Consider the following 21,364-nt stretch of genomic DNA (forward strand, 5'->3'; position numbering starts at 1 on the left):
TCCTTTTTCAGTACATGACCAGCTATATACCACGCAATCCCAGCGGATCTTGCTTTCTGTTTCGGTTTCTTTTGTTAAGCTGCTTTGTAAAGCCCAAGCGTAGACGTTGCCCTGCTGAGAAAAGTGTTTATGGGCGCATTTTCATTATGAACAGAAACAATAAGGTCTCGTTCTGGCTCTGTGGCCACCGCAGTATAATCTCAGCCCTCTCTCGCCCTTACATAAGCTCATATGAACTGTGTCTTTGATTTGATTGTTGTGAGCACATTTCAATAGACAGACAGGAGATGACACTTAACAGGCTAAAAGCGAGGCGTTCAAGCAGACAATAGTGCGACAGGAGGGGTGCGCGGCATGTGTCTGTGGATGCTTTAAGATCAGCGGTGATTCACAAGATCCTCTCCCACATCTCCTCACTCCAAAACTCAGCTCTTCACAATTACTGCACATTTAAAAGCACATTAAGATCTCTCCAAATGCACTTTGCAACACTCGCTCACACACACATACACAGCCCACATTCACACTCCAATTATGCAGATCAGCTCTCTCTGCCACAATGCAATCACTACACATTTTAGCAGAGAGAGACAGAGAGAGAGAGAGAGAGAGAGAGAGAGAGAGAGAGAGAGAGAGAGAGAGAGAGAGAGAGAGAGAGAGAGAGAGAGAGAGAGAGAGAGAGAGAGAGAGAGAGAGAGAGAGAGAGAGAGAGAGAGAGAGAGAGAGAGAGAGAGAAATATGGAAAAGATACACTCGGAGAGAGACAGAGATGTTTTTGATTTTCTGTTCGCAATGAAGGGATAATTAATCATACTCAAATACTGAACATACTCAAATTCAAACTCAAAGTTCCAGCTTGAAAAGTATGGAAGTGCTTATTCTCTCAGCTTTCTGATTAGTGGCATTCAGGGAGCAATGGGACACTTCCCATTTGGGGGGCTGTGGAAAGTAAACTTAAACTGATACAAGGCAAAGGGGATGGATGTCCATTTATAACACTCAAAAAGTCGAGTTGATCATCAACTCATAATATTTAACAGTATTGAAGATTTATTTATTGTGAACATATTGTGAACATGTATTGTGGATGCAAAATATGTATTATTAAAAGTCTGCTTAATACATAAGGCGATCATTATTTTATGTTATGGTAGTGAGGGGGTTCATTAAGCCAAAAATAGCCAAATATTTAGTGGTCTTAACCATTTTAATCACAAATCACTGGTAAGGAAAATTAGCAATAATTGCACAAATACTGATAAAGTAACTTGGCAATAGCGTTCCCGAGCTTGCAGACAGCTTTTTACAGGAAGAAGAGTCAGTGTTGTCAAACAGTTCATGAGTAGTTGAAAAATGTTTCCCAGTTCGTTTGAGTTTAATGTGAGACCAAATATTCACTATATGGTTCAAATCTGAACTCTGACCAGTCCAAAACATGAGCCTGATGGACTTGTTCTCAAGCCACGTCTTGGTTGTCTTTGCAAGTTTGGCAGGAGCATTGTCTTGTTGAAAATAACATTTGATCATTTCTCTTTAGATAACTTCTCATTTGTGGGAAGCAAGCCATCCTACAATATTCTCAAGCATTATATTACTTTTCAAAGTGAATCTTTTCACCAATACCAGCAGCTAAAAAGGCTCCTCTTCCCCAATGCTTCATTGTGTTAGAGATGCAATTATTATTAAATTTCACTGCAGATTTCCAAAGATTCTGCTCTGGGGCAACACCATGCAACTCATGTTTCATTGTGATTCATCACTCCACACACAACTTCCCATGCATTAGTGCATTTGCTTAACCCTCTGGGGTCTGAGGTGTTTTTGGGGCCATTTGGATGTTCTGTGATGCCCTTACATTTGTGCTTTTTTCAGTTATTTATAAACATGTTAATGGCAAAGGTGTAAATTCACTCTATATAGCACAAACAGGGCTACCATAATCTGTGAGCAACTTGTATGTACATTGTTTGTATTTTTAAGAGAATATTGTTTATGCGTGGTTATTGAAAAAAATTAAAATGAAAGCTGCTGAAATAAGACCACAAAACAAATACTAAATATGTGTCCACAAGACTTTTGACAAATGGATGTTGACGCTTCGAGTTCTGGCTTCAAAATGATCTGAAAATCATCCTTCCTAATCATTCACATAAACCAATAGATTGTTTTAAATTGTGAAAAACATTTTTTTGTTTGCCAAGGCAATATGCAGATGGGCGGAACGGCCCAACCCCTATCATGAATATTAAGTGGTTCTCAGACAGTGACCCTACATAATAATGAGCCTTTCATTCAGGGGTGTCACACAAGAAATAATGCAAGGACAATATATATATATATATATATATATTGTCATTGCATTCTTTCTTGTATATATATAGCCTAAATATATATATATATATATATATATATACACACACACACACACACATATATATATATATATATATATATATATATATATATACAAACAATCAAAATATAAATGAAAGCCAAAAGCACATTTTTAGTCATACCTGGAAACAAATTCTAGTCAAATGCTATATGGGCCATTCTACAGAATCTTGAAAAGAAAATAGTCTTTTTCCATAAATGTCTTATAAAGTATTATTTTTTAAAGTAGACCAATACAATAAAAATAAACCAGTCGCATTTCAAAGTCGTTCGCGAAATGACCGCCAGGTGGCGCAAAGGGACATTTATCAAAACGTAAGTGGGGCTAATGTCAATTAACAGTAAGGATGAAATTCTACAAGTTATGGTAATTTGCAAATAAGCCTACAACAAACATTTATTTTTAAACAAATATTTTTAAATATGCAACATGCACGTTTAAACAACAAACAATACAATCTGAACCAGCGCTTCTGCTCCTGTATTGAGACATGCAGCGCGTTGCAGTTACGATCCGGGTTCCAGTGGCCTTAATACATTCACGGCTTTTTAAAATGTCACAAAGCGTTTTGAGATGGTTTTGAATGAAATATTGAAGTTTATAATTAGGGTATTTTGGCACACCACGCCGAGTGGCTATGCATTATTCTAAAATCTGGCTTTATTCTGGCATGTTGAATTAGAGTTTGACAAACGCGGCGGCGCGTTCATTTGAATTTATTTTTCTCATAACAGCTAAAAGAACTTACTGCGTAATTGTTGGTCATACAGATAAGATATCATCTTTTAAAACTGTAAAAGGTCTACTTTTATTCATGTAGGCTAAAGTAGGCCTACACTCACAGGCTAACGACAAAACGTTTTCTCGCTCATGACAAACAAACGTTTGGGCATTTCTCAGTGAGAAAATTCATAGCCGAGTGGTAGAACTTACGGTTCGATCATCAAGATGACACGGGTTCAAATCCCGAACAAACATGGTCTATTGTAAATTTTATATTTATTAATGCAGAGAGATTTGTGTAGCTCTAAAACTCTGGTACACCATACAGTTTTTTGCTTATATTTATAAAATAAAATTACCATGCATTTCCATTTTACACTAAGGAACAATAGTATCCAACAGAACGACTTTGCATCTGTACCAATCGTATGAGGCCAATCGTAATTTCAAAAGCAGTTCTGTAAAAAAAGTAATTTTATATATATAGCCAATATATATATATATATATTTTATTAGGCCTATTATTATTATTATTTTTGATTCCCTACAACCTAGAGTTTTTAAAAACATGGTTTTAAGTAAAGTGTGATTTGCCAGGGGGACGGGGATTTCCTTCTGGTCTAAACATCCCTGCTTCTGCTGAATTATTTGAATCCCCACACCCCTCCCTCCACAGTAATCAATGCTATAGGCTACTTCACCAATAGACCATATCAAATATAAAATAGAGATATGCAACAGAACAAGCACGTTTAAACAACGATAAACAATAAAATCAAAACCAGCGTTTCAGTTGTCCATAGTTCAAGTGGCCTTAATGCATGCACGGCTTTTCAAAATTTCACAAAGCGTTTTGAGATTATTTTGAATGAAATATTGAAGTTTATAATTAAGTGTTTTGGCAGACCACGCCGAGTGGCCCTATGCATTTTTCTAAAATCGGGTTTTATTCGAACTTTTGCTAACGACAAAAGTTTATCTGTCGTCTCTGTCTCCGGGAACTGCGCGTCACAAAAATGAACCGAAAGCCACTTCAGCTCAGTCACTATAAGAAATCGGCTCTGTCTAATGCCTTTAAATGTCTAAATATTCAGGCTAATAAATGTTATCTGATTATGTAATCCATATGAAAACGAGAGGTACAGAGGATCTACTCAAACATGTAGCCTATGTAAGCGCTTCCCAATGAGAAAATGACAAGGGTGAAAATCTCGCTCTAATGAAATGTAGCAGGCTAAATCGCCCTGAATTAAAATGTAAAAACAGATCAAATAATGTATTTGTCGAAATGTTGCGATATTGTTTCATTTAAGTTCATAATTATTCTATAGGCCTACATGTTATTTAATTTAGCAGCATTACCACGAAGCACCGTGGTTCGATATTTATTTGAATAATAAAAAAAATAATAAAAACTTAATTCACAAATTGCATGCCTGGTTGAAAGGATCCAAAGATCCCTGTAGAATTTAATATTAAGTTGAACATTTTGTTCATGACAACAAATGAACATGCGTTTTTTCAGATTATATTTAGTTTTGCTTGGAAAAAGCTGGCCCAAACCAGTTTTATTTCATCAATTATTGAAATAATGAAATATTTAGTAATAAACTTTTATGACAGAAATTTCACTAGGCTACATGTAACTTAAATCATTTAATTCCTTCATTATCAACACTGTCTAGAATAGCGATTTAAGTGTGAATTACGACTTCTCTTTGTGTTAAATCAGCCTCAGACTCCGATAGCCTGTGGGGGGTTGGGGGACAGTTCAGTGCTGTGCGCGCAGGACAATAGGCCTAGGTGTTAATGTTCCTCTTTCATATGGAGAGCGAGGGAGACTAAATAAACTTGTTAAAAAGAGATTCAGCGCGAGAGAGGCAAAGAAAAACGCATGTTTTAATTTAATTATGTTGCTTTGGACAATTTTCGTTTTGTAGGCCTACTGTTTTAATTGTTTAATGTCATTTATTTGGCAATACAAATTTAAAATGTCGCAAGAATAATATTAGCCTAGTGTTTCTTATTTTGCATCGCAAAAGAAATAAACTCTAAACCCGATGCAACCCTGTTTTAAATAAAAAAAAACACTTTATTTAAACCTTGAAATGTTCGAACTTGGTTTCAAACTTAAGTAATTTTAGTGTTCTTTTACATTACACAATAATTTAGCAGACTAAAGACGAGCTTCTTCATTTTCATTTTCTGATGCAATCGGCTGACAATCTTCCTTCATCAGTTTGTGTCCTTTGTGCAGCGGCTGCGGTTCTACTGGAATGTAGCAAATTTATGTTGTAATGATAATTAAACAAAACTCTTGACTTTAAATAAGTAAACAGTTATAAACAGTTAGCTATTTAAGCATCAAGAAGGTAAAATATAAACGCTGTTGGCCAACATCGGTTAACAACATGTATGCCACATTGAGATTCGATCTCGGGTCGATTGAAGCTCCCTGAAGCTCGTGTTGATGCGTTGATCACTGAGCCACCGTTTGTACGCTGTTAGAGTTAAAGTCTTATGCTTTTGTAAAGCTTCATTGATGTAGCCTAAATGTTTTTATTGCAATGTTTTATGTTTTCATTATTTATTCAATTTCATTTCAGTATTTCAGCCTAATTTCAGTATTGTGGTAATGAATTATTTTAACTACGTTTCACTTGTTGAATTCATCTGCTACCAGCTTTCAATCGCTCTGAATGAGCAGCAGATTACGCATTAGAGAGAATTAACGAACACTTTTCAGAGTCTATGATTGTAGCGCCTCTTAGCGGTAAAAGGTAGCAAATACACCCCACATTTTACCGCCGCGGTGGAACAGCTGATGTGGGCGTTGTCATGGCTTTCCTCTACATTTGCGTTTGAATAGCGCGCGTTCTCCGTGGGCGTGTCAGATTAACGCGTAATGAAGTGTAATGAGCTGGGGAAAAAAATTCTGACAGCACTCTCTTTTCATACAGATTACATAAACTGAGAATATTTGTTTTTTATATAAATTACTTCATTGAAAAGAAGAGAATTCAAGCTTCATAAAGAAAAATCTCTCGTGCCTGTGTGACAAGTATTTGCAGAGTTAGAGTTAATTTTTCGGACGCGTTTCAGAATGGACTGCACTGACAGAGAGAAGGCAAAACTCGCATCATGTTTATTTTTCTTCATTTGACAAAAAGCACAACACTTTGTTTTTATTGTGAGTATACAGAAAAATAATATACACTAAACAGGATCGACTGATGTATAACACTTACATGTAAGATTAAAATCAACAGAGTATTTTGAGTCTCTTTTGCACTGATAAGAAAAAAAGTCTGCCTATCGCGCCGGCGCGATAGCCGACCCCAGGGGGTTAATATTAGTGCATTTGCTTAAGCTTAGTATTTAGTCATTTTGTTTAGCCAATGGGATTGGCCCATTTTTCTTCTTCTTGGGCCCAGGAGTGTGTGTGTATGTATAAACCGATAAATAACTAGGGCCCTATGATGAGGGAAAACTAATGGACTTCTTTTTTATTATTACAATTTAGTCAAGCCATTAAAAATCAGAAAACGCAGAATTTGAGAAAAAATAAAACTGAATTAATATAGGGCCCTAAATAACCAATATAGTATGGATATATCATGCATTCCTTTAATGGATCTGTGATGAATAGTGCGTGAAGATTTGCTGTGGGTTGTGGTCTCGGGCTGATGCAGCATTTACTCGTTCTTTTGGATTTATTTTCTTCTGTAAGAAGCTTCATAAACATCATTTACAGCAGGACAGGACACAGTGTCTTGTCACTTGCCCTGATGTTCTCAAATAAAATAAGAAATAATTTATGGACTTCTGGGTCTGTGTTATTGCCCCAAGCAGCATCAGATTTAATATTAATTTCCAATGTACATATTCACACAGACTGGCGAATTTCCAAAATGAGATAGATTAGAATAAGATGCTCTTCGCGCTAAATACATGCTAATACAACCCTGATCAAACATCTTTTGTCTGTGGAGATCGCAGCCCTGCCAAAGACTGACAATACCAAACCCAGCACAGAAAAAAACACAACCTGGGCCCTCTCTCCAAAACCTCCACAATGATCTCTCCATACAGCTGAAGGACATTAGAATATGAATAACTGTCAGGAAATGCAACAGCTGAGCATACAAGGTTACGCCAGGACCTGAAGAGGGTTTTTTTAAAGGGTTTCCATATTCCAATAGGTTTTCCAACCTATTCTAGTCCCTAAGAGTATTTATACACAAAGAAAAATATCATTAAAGCAAAAGTGGCGCGCTTGAAAACATCTGTCCAGCTGCTCTGGAGAATTATTTGTCTGACTTTTGTCTGTCCAGGAAAGTGACCACTCATGCTAACTAAAGAAATGGAGGCTTATACAGTACAAAGACGTATAAAACACATAAAATACACCCTAATATCAGAAATCGCTTCATCATCAACATTACACACTAACAGCAAATAATGTAGCAGCATGTCAAGCGCCATTTATAATATTTATAATAATAATAATAGTAACAATCAGAACTGAACTTTCTATTCACAGACATTACAACATTTTTACAGATAAACAGCTGTTTATAATGTCTGTAACATTAAGGAAATACCAGAGACTCGGATATTCTGAGACATCAGGTATTTCTGGAAGCAATACCTGATGAAAAAAGCAACTGCATTTCAAATATCACAACAAATCTAAAAAATATTTTAGCACGGCATGGAAAAGGCAACATCAAACTGGTAATAGTCTGCCTCTCAGTCTAAACCAGTGTTTCTCAAACTTTTTCTGCCATTCCCCACTTTGAAGGTAGGGAAGGGTTCGTGCCCCACCTGTCCCCATGCAATTGCCCCAACAAAATGTTAATAAACTAGGCTTTAAGTTAAAATGTATTTTATTAACATGACATTTTAAAAACATGAACATGACAGTAGATAAAAATAATAATGCAATTGTGTTTGTATTTTGCCTCTGATAACATCAAATTCAGAAACGGAGAAAATAAAAGTGTGGACTAGTTGTGCTTTGCTTTACTATTTTGTCACTTCTCAAACTGCATGCAAAAAGAAAAAACAAAATTGAAAAAGAATATTAATAATAATAATAATCTCAGGGTTTTTCCTGGCTCAAAACGAGGCGGAGGTGGTAAAATCCTAATAATTTATGTATTTTAGGTATTTTTGTAATAATAATTGTATTTTGTATTTTTCGAAGACTATCATATAAGCTACTGTGTTTCCTACAGTATTTTGTGTGTGGTGTGGACCTCTGCACCCCTAGGGGGGTCCGGGGGCATGCTCCCCGGAAGAAAAGTTTGTACGTTTTAAAGATAAATTCATAAATCTGGTGCACTTTGAAAGTTCAAAATTAAGTGATTAACTAATTTAGTGTCTGCAATGAGCCTGTTTTGTAGTAGGCTGCACATATTTTCTGAGCCAGAGACGGAGAGCGCTCACCGCTTGATATCCCAACTATTCAGTGTTCCCTTTCAAGGCGGTCACTTCGACATTACGTCATACTGACGTATATGGGAACTCCTCCCTTCTCCATTTTCACTGAAATCTTATAGGTTAACGCCAGCTGGAGACAGCTGGCCAATTGACGCAAAACATGCAAATGCTGACCGGTCCGCGGGCAGTATAAATAGCATGGGCACGACAATTACGTCAGAATCTCTTTCTTCACGCTAGAAGTCTTATCTGAAGTCATCGTGGAAGTTGCAATAGAGGTTACTCACCATGTTTCCTCCCCGCATCCGATGGCTGCTACATGCCAGATATGTGCGGTATTGACTCGCTCTACCCAAACAAGGATCTACCGAGGCCGCACTCACAGACGACTGGCATACGTGCTGGTCTACCAGTGCGCGCCCTCATAAACTCCGGGCATCAGCAGGGATGAGGCCCACTGCCGCCAGCGGCCGCTGGTGGGCCCTCTCACGCCCAAAGAAGAGTTGACAATCGTTCTCCCCTGTGGCCCAGTGGCGGAACCTGAAGCCTTCGCGCGAGAGACCCGTGTTCGATCCCGGCTCTCGCAGCAGATACATTTTAACCTGCCCGTCGCCTCTCCGGTCCTTTTCGCGGGCTCGCTAGACGGACTCGACGCGATAGGCTTCGTCGGAAAGGATACTTTTATTATTTTACTTAGCCCGGTATCTAACAGCCAGGCTACTTCAAGAAAGATTCCGTCTTCACGACGTCCTATGGTAAGTCATGCGAAGACGCATCCAGAGAGACGAGGCAAGGCGATGGCTCTGTGTCTAAAGGCGCGAAAGTGGTTGTTTCCCCCTGTGGCTCAGTGGCGAACCTCAAAGCCGTCGCACGGGAGACCCGTGTTCGATCCCAGCTCTCACAGCAGATAAAATTTAGTCTCGCCGCGGCCAGACATTAAACCGAAACTTTTTGATCTCTATACGTCCAGCCTTCCTCGATGTCTCTCTTCGTCGGCACCTCGTCCCGCCTAATTCGGCTACGGCCGCCAAAACGGTTCGAACCCGAAACGAACCGGATCTTCACCGTTGGCAGAGGGCGGGACCGGGAATGTGGCGACACAGGCCACGGAGAGCGCCGCGTCAGGACGCCCCGCTCTGGTAATGGAGGTGCACAGCTTACAGCTTATGTCGTCAGGCTGCCCTGTATCCTTCAGTGCAACTGGCCATTCTGATTTAACCACGTATCCACAGTTGTTGTCGCTACGCCACTGACGCTGTGTTTATGTTCAGACTACACACTGATATGTGCTATGATTTGTGCCGTCATATATTGCCCTGTTTCTTTCAGTGCGAATGGCTATTCTGATTACCACGTATCCACAGTTGTTGTCGCTATGCCACTGACGCTGTGTTTATGTACACACTGCACACTGATATGTGCTATGGTTTAACTGTTATATCCTTATATATTGCCCTGTATCCCTCAGTGCAACTGGCTATTCTATTAACCACGTAATCACAGTTGTTGTCGCTACGCCACTGACGCTGTGTTTATGTACACACTGCACACTGATATGTGCTATGATTTAACTGTTATGCCCTTATATATTGCCCTGTATCCCTCAGTGCAACTGGCCATTCTGATTTAACCACGTAATCACAGTTGTTGTCGCTACGCCACTGACGCTGTGTTTGTTCACACTGCACACTGATATGTGCTAAGATTTGCGCCGTTATATGCTGCCCTGTTTCTTCAGTGCAAATGGCTATTCTGATTACCACGTATTCACAGTTGTTGTGCGATGAAATGACGCTGTGTTTACGTGCACTCTACACACTGATATGTGTTCATGATTCATGCCGCTATAAATTGCCCTGTATCCTTCAGTGCAACTGGCTATTCTGATTCACAGTTGTGCGATGCCACTGACGCTGTATGTACACTGATATGTGTGTGTTATGCTTATGCCACGATATTGCCCTGTACCCTTCAGTGCAACTGGCTATTCTGATTACTACGTATGTATTCACAGTTGTTGCGTTGCAACGGACGCTGTGTTACGTACACACTACGCACTGTTATGTGTATGATTTATGCCATTATATATTGCCCTGTTCCTTATCCTTCAGTGCAAATGGCTATTCCGATTACAACGTATTCACAGTCTTGCGATGCAACTGACGCTGTGTTACGTACACACCGTACACTGCGTTATGAATTTTGGCGTTGTTGCCCTGTATCCTTCAGTGCAAATGGCTATTCTGATTACTACGTATTCACAGTTGTTGTGCGATGCAACTGACGCTGTGTTACGTACACACTACACAGCGTTATGTGTTGGGATTTATGCCATTATATATTGCCCTGTAATTTTCAGTGCAAATGGCTATTCTGATTACTATGCAGTACGTATTCACAGTTGTTGTGCGATGCAACTGACGCTGTGTTTATGTACACACTAATGTGACTATGCTATCGCGTTGCCCTGTATCCTTCAGTGCACCTAGCTATCCTATCTAACTGTGCATAGTCACAGTTTGTCGCTACGGCGACTTGCGCTGCATCTGTGTCCACACTGAAGCGTTATGCAGTTATGTTGCTAACGTAACTGACCATTATGTGAACTGTGCATATTCATGCAGTCTCGGTCGCTTCGTCGACTTGCACCGCATTATACACTCAGATGTTTGATATGTGCACACTGATGGGTAATGCTGTTATGTTGCCCTCTATCCTTCAGTGCAACATCCAGCTATCCTATCTAACTGCATATTCAGTTCTGTCGCTATGGCGACTACACGGCACGTACAAGGACGTGTTTTTGCTATTTTGTTGCCCTGTTTCCTTCAGTGCAAAACTAGCTATCCTAATCTAACCGTGCATATTCACAGTTCTGGATGTATGTACGTAAACGGATGTGTTATGCTGTATAGCTGCCCTGTTTCCTTCAGTGCTGCTAGCCATCCTAATCTAACTATGCATCTTAGTTTCTGTCTCTACACAGTTTCTGTTGCTACAGCGACTTACGCTGTGTTATGTACATGCAAGGATGCGCTATTCCTTACTCACTTGTGTTATGCTGCCATGTTGCCCTGTATTTCAGTGCAACCAGCTATCCCAGTCAAACTGTGCATATTCACAGTCTCCGTCGATACGGCGACAGGCGCTGCATTTATTTACAAATGGATGTGTTCATGCAGCGGTGTTGCCCCGTATCCTTCAGCCTAATACGGAGCTAACTGCGACCTATGCTGTACGTGCATGTGCTACGCTGTTATATTGCCCCGTTCCTATCAGGGCAACTGGTTATTCTGTGCAAACTCATATATTCACAGTTGTAGCTACAGTTATGACTGTGTTTGTTTGCTTACTGAGGTGCTATGCTATTATGGGGCTATTTTCTAACTGCGTATATTCACAGTTGTCGTCGCTACGGCCACTGGCACTGTGTTTATGTACATTCAGTTATGTGTTGATTTGCACTTCTGTACATTGACTATAGAACATCGGCTATGTTCTACAAGGTGGCACCCCAGCCCCAAGCTGTGGAACCTTCTTGTGTGTCCGTTGCTGGGTCCTTAGTTGAGCAAGACACTTCACACTGACAAGTGCTGAGACGGAGCTCTCCCTAAGATGGCCTTACCACCGGCTCTCGCCCCAGCGAAGCACTTGGAGACTTACGCTCATTCTAGTGAATGTTGTCGCATTGTCTCGGACCTGATGACTGCAGCGTCACTCTCAGTCCGATACCAAGCTACGTTCCGAAGTCGCTTACACCGTTCAGAGCACAGGTTGATCCCTGCCCGCCTTATCTGCTGAGTTTCAGCCTCGCATGATGCCGATGCTCAGAGTGATGTTGGCCCTGTAAGGGATTTGTGGATGTACGTGGATCACTTGGCAGCAGTTTACCAGCTGTTTGTGTGCTTGGTGGATGGTACTGGGGACGTGCTGTTTTATACAGAGACTTCTCTCTGAATTCGATGCTTTAAATGGTTGCTTAATGCCTACAGGATTTAGGTATGCTGGCTGTCTTCTCAGAAAACATTCGCCAGGGTTCCAAGTTTGATGCACCACCTTAGCGTCGTGGGTTCGGTGAGTTTTATCAATGTACTCATGAAACTGTGACCACCAGCTGTGCAGTAGTCTGTGTTGCAGAGTTACCATTGCTGCTAACTCTGTGTTATGACTATAAGGTTACATAGCTGTTTCCACATTACGCAGTAGTTCCAACGTACTGTTAACTCTGTGTGTGGCTTAAGGTTATGCAGCTGTCACCGCTATGCCGTCGACACTGTGTTAGCTCTTGTGCTCGAGTGCTTATGGTGTTCTGCTGCCCTGTCCAGTGCAGCCTTCGCCTCATTGCAGTGGATGCGCAACTTGGTAAGCCGGAGCAGACGTTGATCTAGTTTCGCCTATCAGTTTTGAGTGCTCCTAGCGGCGCTGCTGGCTTAGAACTGTTGTTCCTGTGGGAGTGTAGCTTGACCCCGTTCAGGGCTTATCTTCACTGCGCTCACGGCGGGATTCTATACAGTTCCCATATACGTCAGTATGACGTAATGTCGAAGTGACCGCCTTGAAAGGGAACGTCTCCGGTTACTATCGTAACCTCGGTTCCCTGAGAGGCGGGAACGAGACATTACGTCAACCGCCGTGCTCGCCGTTTGATCAGCTGTGCTAGCGTTCAGTCTTGATTCTGACGTAATTGTCGCGCCCATGCTATTTATACTGCCCGCGGACCGGTCAGCATTTGCATGTTTTGCGTCAATTGGCCAGCTGTCTCCAGCTGGCGTTAACCTATAAGATTTCAGTGAAAATGGAGAAGGGAGGAGTTCCCATATACGTCAGTATGACGTAATGTCGAAGTGACCGCCTTGAAAGGGAACCGAGGTTACGATAGTAACCGGAGACGTTTTCCACCACATAATGTTTATTTTAGGTTTCAGACATTTAAATTCACATAAGTAAGTTACTTAAAAAAGAGTTTGTCAAATAGCCTACACACTTATGTCTATGGAAGCGGCAATAATAAATATTTCCATTATAATTAGACGACACGTGTTATTCATATCAAATCCACATTGTGTAAGTAATTTTCAAGTTTACTCTATGCTTCTCCCAGTTCACCGGCAACTTACTTTCATGTATTTCGGGAGAAGTGGATAAATTGACGTGTTAAATCCAACAGATCCAATTCTCTAAAATGCGGCATAAACTAACGCCCATCGCGTATAGCTCAACTAAGGTGTTTAAACAATAAAACACATCGACTTGCTCATATTTGACAATCGGAATATCAGATATTTCCTGCTATAGCCAACAAATTTGTGAAATAAAAGCAGATAATCAGTCATTCAGCGCTATTGTGGCTGCGGTGTGACAAGCAATGACGCGTCACCATGGAATAAACGATCTAAATAACGGGCGCCTCTAAAAACTTTTAAACTTACGTGTGAAAAGGTTAAGTAAGGCTTACATTTAAATCTGTAGCTGTTTTTTTGTTTTTTTTTTGCGTTTATGCTCAATAAATAAAGGAATTAATAGAGATGGGCACAAAAATTACCACATTTTCTCCCGTTTGTCGCGCCCCACTTGTCATGTTTCTATTCCCCACCAGTGGGGCGCACCCCACACTTTGAGAAACGCTGGTCTAAACCAAATCACAGAAAAAGCAGTATTTGGCATAAAGAGAGAACTACTTGTTTAAAAAAATTTGCAATCAAACAGCAGAACATTCTGCGCAGCGAGAGAGACTGAGCTGAGTCGTGTTTCTGGACTCTTGGGTGACCAATCATGACCAGTGCCCAATTTATCCATTGTGTTTTGCTGTAATATAAACTGTTCATTATAGGCTGCCAGTTTGCAGTAACAGCGATGGCTTAAGTATGTGGAACACACCCTATATTATGAAGCTCATCTGCATAAAATTGGATAATTTTGAGCCAAAATATGTAATTAACTGCTTTTCATGTATATTTAAATGTAAATGAGTAATTTGGTGAAATTATATTCTTTACAGGGCTATTATATTCATCAGTCTTTTCCACTGCACTAAATCTGCAGATCACATTGTCACATATCACAAGTGCATTAAGAAACTGAACCTTAATGGCTTATATAACAATGCAACATTCTTCTTTTGATGGATAATTGCGTAATTTTGGATTTATCTTCAACTAGTATGCTAATGTTCCAGCTTAAATGGTTTTGCTGTTAAAAAAGGGATGTTGCTGCTAAATATGAACCTTATAAAAGGTCTCATTTGTGTTTTATGTTTCAGTAAATTTCCTAAAAACTAAAATGAGAACTTGAGAGCCGAAAAAAAAAAAATATGAATAGCAAGAACAAAGGGAAGTAGATGCAAGAATGTTCGTTTATTATGGCAAAGTTATGTATCCGAAACGTGTAATTGTTGATTATGATTATTAATCATGTGCTTTTCAATTTGCAACAAGAGAAAACAGTGTCCAAAGCAGTACAAAATATCTCTCTCTCGCACACCCATTCAAAATAAGAGAAACTGAGGAATCGTACCTGATGAGCCATTTGTAAAGTCCCACGTCAAAGTGTCTGAAAAGCAAAAAGACAGTAACGAGTGAGCTCAGGGGTTAAACACAGATGGTTTGAGGTAACACACGCACTTCTGTAGAACATGACACAACACAAATATGTGTTTAATCAGTCAACATCCAGAACAGAAAAAAAAAAAGAGAGAAGAGAATCGGCATAAATGAGATGCTTGAGGAAACCATTTTAATGATTCTCTAGGGGCAAATGCTGGCATTTGCTGAAACGGTTGTAGTACCGGGAGACATTTTTTCAAGGCGGCTGATCCCAGAACAGTTTTGCTGATTGACTAGTTGAGCTGTAGCCTGACACTGGGTTTTGTGGCAGGTCTAGGACACACAAAATTGATCTGGGAGACAGAACTAATATTCATGCAGTCATATGAAACTATTCTTATTTTTGCCAGCATGCAAAACTTGCCACCACAATGCTAGTGTGTCACTGGTCAGGTGGTTGTCAGGGCCTTGGTTGCTCAAGTGTTCCAATTGGTTTTAGTGAGCTATGTAGTTGCTAGGGTGTTCTGGGGTGGATGCTACGGAGATTTTTACTGGCCTGAGACTATCCCAAAGTCTATATGACATTTTGTTCATAGGTATGGCTCTGTTTTTTTTTTAATTAAAAATAAATAAAATAAAATATTAAAAATATAAATATAAATAAATAATAATGTCATTTTAAATAAAGTAAAATATAAATAAAAACAGTAAAAAAATCAATAAAAATCACAAAAATAAATATAAATACATTTACTTCAAAAGGGTAGTAAAACATTTTTTTCTTCTAAATATAAAAAATATAAAAATAAAGAAAAATCATAAAACGTCACATGTACGTCACAATGGCAGTAAAACTAAAAAACGCCCTTCTAAATATTTAATCATTAAATCTTTTTTTTTAAATTATAAAAATTTGAAAAATAAATATAAATACATTTACTTCACAAAGGTAGTAAAACACAAGCTAATAGTTCCCCTGAGGAAAATGTAGTGATGGCGGGTGGATAAGACACATGCCTTGTGTGAGAGACCCGGGTTCGAATCCACTGCGAGACACCAATGTGTCCCTGAGCAAGACACTTAACCCCTAGTTGCTCCAGAGGCGTGAGACCTCTGATATAGCAATTGTAAGTCGCTTTGGATAAAAGCGTCAGCTAAATGAATAAATGTAAATGTCTCAAACTTACTAAATATTGTCCTTCTTATCTAAATATTTAATATTTAAATTATAAAAAATAAATAAGTAAAAATCATGTAAATAAATACATTTACTTCACAAGGGTAGTAAAACTAAATAATGTCCTTCTAAATAATTAATCATATAAAAAAGACTATCCCAGACTAAAATGCATGTTTGAGCTGTTTTAAATGAAAGCAACATGCACTGACATATTTTAAAACATGCAAGTGCCATTGTTTTATCCCAAGATGCACACCGGTATTGTTTTTTTCTTAGGCAAGTTTTTAAAAGCTACTTAAATTTCCTAATTAAACTAAGGCCTAATCCTGGCTTATTATAAGCCCTGTCTGTGAAACTAAGCCTTTAATACATACATAAAAGATAAATAAATAAATCTATGAATTTAAGTATAGTTCACAAAAATAACCTGCTTTTTAGAAACTATACATCTAATAGGTTTGGATCTCAACTTTATCCAATACTGTATGCTTCTAACATACAATATAAAGCCACATTGAGCTCTTTCTTGTTTCACTGATCACACAGGGTTTCTCTTTCGCTCTTTGACATGTCGTTTGTATCAAACCATCAAGACAGCCAAAATATCGATTTGGCCCTTTGTAACTCTCAATTTGTTACTCTGCAGGACTTTCTCTTCCTCCTGTTCCTCTGAGCAGGTGTGAACAGACGTCCTCAAGTCATCACTATAGCCACAGGTTCTCTTATTGTTATACTCACTTTACATCATCCATCTATCCACATTTCATCCCTCTGTAGATCAACTGGTAAGGGCGGGTGCATGAATGGGTCAAAATTTTTATTTTAAAATTCACAGTAAAAAATGGATTAAGGTTTAAATGGATGAGGAAGTGGACAATGATATGGATTTCTCGAGAGAAACCATCATCTCATCCAATTAGAGGAAACACAATCGGAATCTGACACCAACAGACGGTTTTCTGGCCATAAGGCTTTCAAATGTAGTTCAGTCTGTCGCTTATTGAGTCCAAATAAACCCAGATCCCAGAGACAGCAGTAAAGAGTTGGCGCCGCCAGGCTTAAAAAAAAACAAAAAAAAAAAACGGCTTGGATGAGGAGAAACAGTCACATGGAAGCAGATGGTTGCTAACACGTCAGAAAGCCCTGACATGAAGTTTTCATGAGCCCACAGAAACTATCAAAAACTTCAGTGCCACAAAAAAAACATCCATCTGGAGAAAGAGAGACAAAACAAAAGGGAGAGAGTGCCTGGAGAGAGATGGATTGGGTCTGGGGTCTACAATACATAATGACTCCTAAATCAGATTGTGCAGGACCATTTGATTCATTCTAGCTCTTCCCAGCATTCATTAGCAACTATTGATAAAATGTGCTTCAGCTCTAGGGAAATAAAGTCATCTGGGAAGGCCAAGAGAACAGATGAAGCAGAAGTAATTCCACTCTATATTAATAAACCATTATGTGGAGACATGCAGTTGTGCATGTCTCTACTGTTTAAGCCCAGAAACACTATGTTTGTCCAATGCATTTGTTGTCCTGTTGTACATACAATTCATCCAAAACAATGAAACTTGTCGCAATTTTCTTACTATCGGTTGGGCTAGTCTCAGCCTCAGACGTCACGCCAACAAACCGTTGGCTGAACGTCTGGTACACATGGCACACAAAATTGGAAACACTGTTTCGAAGTCATCATGTGGTTGAATTCTACAGGATTTCCGGGAAACATGCGTCACGTTCTTTAACGGTCTGCCTGGAAACAATGCTGTCATGAAGCCAAACCTCCTCATGAAAGAAGCAGGCCGTTGTGTTTACATGTACTTACACAAGTCTATTATTGTAGGGACAACGGAGTTACATTTTCACACCCCTAAACATGACGAGGAACAAAACGAACTGTGATTGGTTGCTTTCATGTCAGTCAGATGGCATCTGGGCAGTCCTTGGCCAATGAAAGCTGCTATGGAGTCAGTCTGAAGGTCTGGCTATGCGACACTATAGGCTCAAGTAGCCCTTTACGAACACTAAACCAGAGATATTGAATCTAATTATGTCCTTTATTATTATCATTAAATCATTTTTAAAAATTGCATAAAAACTACAAGCAGTAAAAGTTCTGCTACAAGTCAACACAAATATACCAAAACAATTCTCATCCTAAAAAAGGAACTAAAAAAATTACAATTACTTATTAGTTATCCAATTTTTCTTCTATTTTATAGGTTTAATAAAGCTAAAAATCTAAATTCCCTGCTTAGGAATCACTACATTACACTACAGCCTGTTTGCACATTTCAGGCCTAAAAGGCCACAGTAGGAAAGCTTCTCTAAGAAAGCAATCCCTCTGAAATGCCAATTTGACTCTACTAGATGCGTGTGGCACATAAACAAGGAGCTATAAAAACAGATGCAGTGAACATACTGAGCTGGAATCTCATGTCTTATGTCATTCATGAACTCTGTGAGTCAGATGGTGATTCAACAAGATGAAAGTGAGATACACATTGGAACAGATTCACTCAAAATTCTGCTGTTTCCTCAAGATTGGGCTTCTGTACTTCAGAAATCATCTGGCAAATCAGACCTGACGGAACATTGTGTAAACACTTCCCACAGCTCAGAGTTTTCCTCATGATCCCACTAAACTACAGGTGAGCTGATGAAGAGAACAGAGATCAGGATAAAACCTGGCCTTGTTCTCACTGCATATGTGAGAGAGAGGTTACGCCTACATTGTGGAGACCAAAGAAGAAAAGGTAATAAAACACCAGTTAACAGTCCCCATGAGGAGAATGTCTTAATGAACATACTAAATAATGTCCTAATGAAAATCTAAACATGAGTGAGGGTTGTTTAGGGACAAAGGAAGAAATTATCATTTGCTCAGTATTAGGGTCAAAAAAGAAGAAAAAGGAATACAATTCTTTTTTTCTTTTTTTTTTAAATCATTGTTTTCAAAGGTTTTAGAAATGCAGTCTTTGTATTCATAGTGTTTCATATGGTTTTGAAAAAACAATGTTTACATGTGAATAAATGCTTAAATTACATTTGCTCAGTGTATAAAGCGATCGTGTCTCTTAAGAAAATGTATGATCTCTACATTACCTTTTTGAAGTGTCAAAGTGTCAGTTGCGTAGCTGTCAACGGAGGGACAGAAAGCGCTCAGATTTCATTAAAAATATCTTAATTTGTATTCCAAAGATGAACGAAAGTCTTACGGGTTTGGAACAACATGAGGGTGAGTAAAATGATGACAGAACTTTCATTTTTGGGTGAACTAACACAACATATTTCTAAAAATATCACATAAAAACATTTTACTTGCAATTATGCACATAATTAATCAATTCTTTTAATTAGGCTTTTTTCTTTACTATGGTATCAGGACAGTTGTATAACTGACATGTTTTACTTTACGTATATAAGACCAGTAACATGCATTAAGAAAACAAATAAATTAATAGATCCGGAATAAAGAGCCTTGCGTCATTGATCCATAAAACCAATAGATCCATTGAGAGAGATCAGATAGCTATCAGCAGGAGTAAACAAAGTGTGTGTGTGTGTGTGTGTGTGTGTTTTTACAGCAACCCATAAATCTTTCAACCACCATAAACCCAGTCCATGATAGCAACCGACCATACTTAATCACACACATGCACACACAGCAATACTCGCACATCCAAACACGTGTGCAGAGTGCAGACATACACACACACACACACACACAAAGAAAATCTCCAGATTTAACTGCAGCCACACACACTAAGAGAATCTCCAGATTTAACTGCAGCCAAGAGCAACATCTCAGCCTCTCTTTCTCTCTGTTGTTCTCAATCTCGTTCGCTCCCTGTAGGACATTTGCACTGTAATCAGAGACTTTGCAGTCCTGCAGTATGGGGTACTGTCTCCATGTGGTATGTTGCATCCGGCGGTTCTAAGCCATTAAACACAGAGAGGAGCATGTGAGTTGGATTTTGAAGTATCAATAGTGTGTGTGAGTGTGTTGAGGCTATGCTGAGCTGTTAGAAAAAGTTATGCGTGTGCGCGCTCTGTCAGGTTCAGAGGAGCTGAGCTCTGTTGCTCCGTGTGGGATTGAAGCCAGACGGGGTCTTACAGCAGGTCCTGCTAAAGTCTCCAGCATACATCTGTTTCCTTACAGCTCTCATTTATCACACTCTAAACTCCATCACCTTCAACACCACTCAGAGACACACACTAGTTCTTAACCTTTCCGGCTCGCAGAGCTTCAGCAGATGTCTGCATCGCAGATCTGCTGATACACTCAAAACATCCACAATTACACAGGATACAGAAGATAGAGTCACTCTCTCCATGCGACGGTGAGTGACAATTATTTATCCGCTGGGTTAAGAAAAATAACTGAAAACTGCTTGTATTATGAAGCGAAGCAGATAAATACAAAAAAATACCATGGTGAATATAGTTTGTAAAGTTATTACAGTTAGTTGTTTTTACCACTGTAAAATAATGATAAATTAATTAACTCCTTAAAAAAAGCTTTCAGAACCTTTCGGTCATTATGTTAAATATATTTTTTTATCATTATCATTACATATAAGTCAGTAAGATTTTTGTGAAGAATTTAATACTTTTATTCAACAAAGACGCATTAAATTGATCAAAAGTAACAGTAAAAACAATAAATGTTACAATATTTCTATTTCAAGTAGATGCTGTTATTCTATTCATCAATCAATCCTGTAAAATATTAAGCAGCACAACTGTTTTAACATTAATAAAAATGTTTCTTGTGTTACAAATTAGCATATTATGATTTCTGAAGGATCATGTGACATTGAAGACTGGAATAATGATACTGAATATTCAGCTTTGCCATCACATGAATAGATTACATTTTAAAATATATTAAAATAAAAAACTTTTATATAATACAAATATTTGATCAAATAGTTATTGTAGAAAAAATACAACAATAGTTTATCACAATCATTAAATCATTTTACAGTAGATATTCCTGTGTGTGTGAGATATGAATGTTCCTTTAATGATTATCATATTGATATACTATATATTACTATGTATATATCCCATGGT

General features: G+C 38.8%; 1 protein-coding gene across 2 annotated transcripts in view; it reads right to left on the reverse strand.

Annotated features, from left to right (window-relative positions):
- hhat (hedgehog acyltransferase) overlaps window positions 1-21,364 on the reverse strand; it is a 67,319-nt gene that overhangs the window by 29,829 nt on the left and 16,126 nt on the right. For both annotated transcript variants that reach the window (XR_008804359.1, XM_056238900.1), the window contains exon 9: window positions 15,077-15,112. Coding sequence is in view for 1 of the 2 variants with exons in the window: in XM_056238900.1 (XP_056094875.1) it covers window positions 15,077-15,112 (36 nt within the window). In the remaining variant the exon portion in view is untranslated. The remainder of the gene's footprint in view (window positions 1-15,076; window positions 15,113-21,364) is intronic.

Source organism: Rhinichthys klamathensis, unplaced genomic scaffold, assembly GCF_029890125.1.
Source record: "Rhinichthys klamathensis goyatoka isolate OS25496 unplaced genomic scaffold, OSU_Roscu_1.1 h1tg000547l_1, whole genome shotgun sequence".
NCBI lineage: Eukaryota > Metazoa > Chordata > Actinopteri > Cypriniformes > Leuciscidae > Rhinichthys > Rhinichthys klamathensis.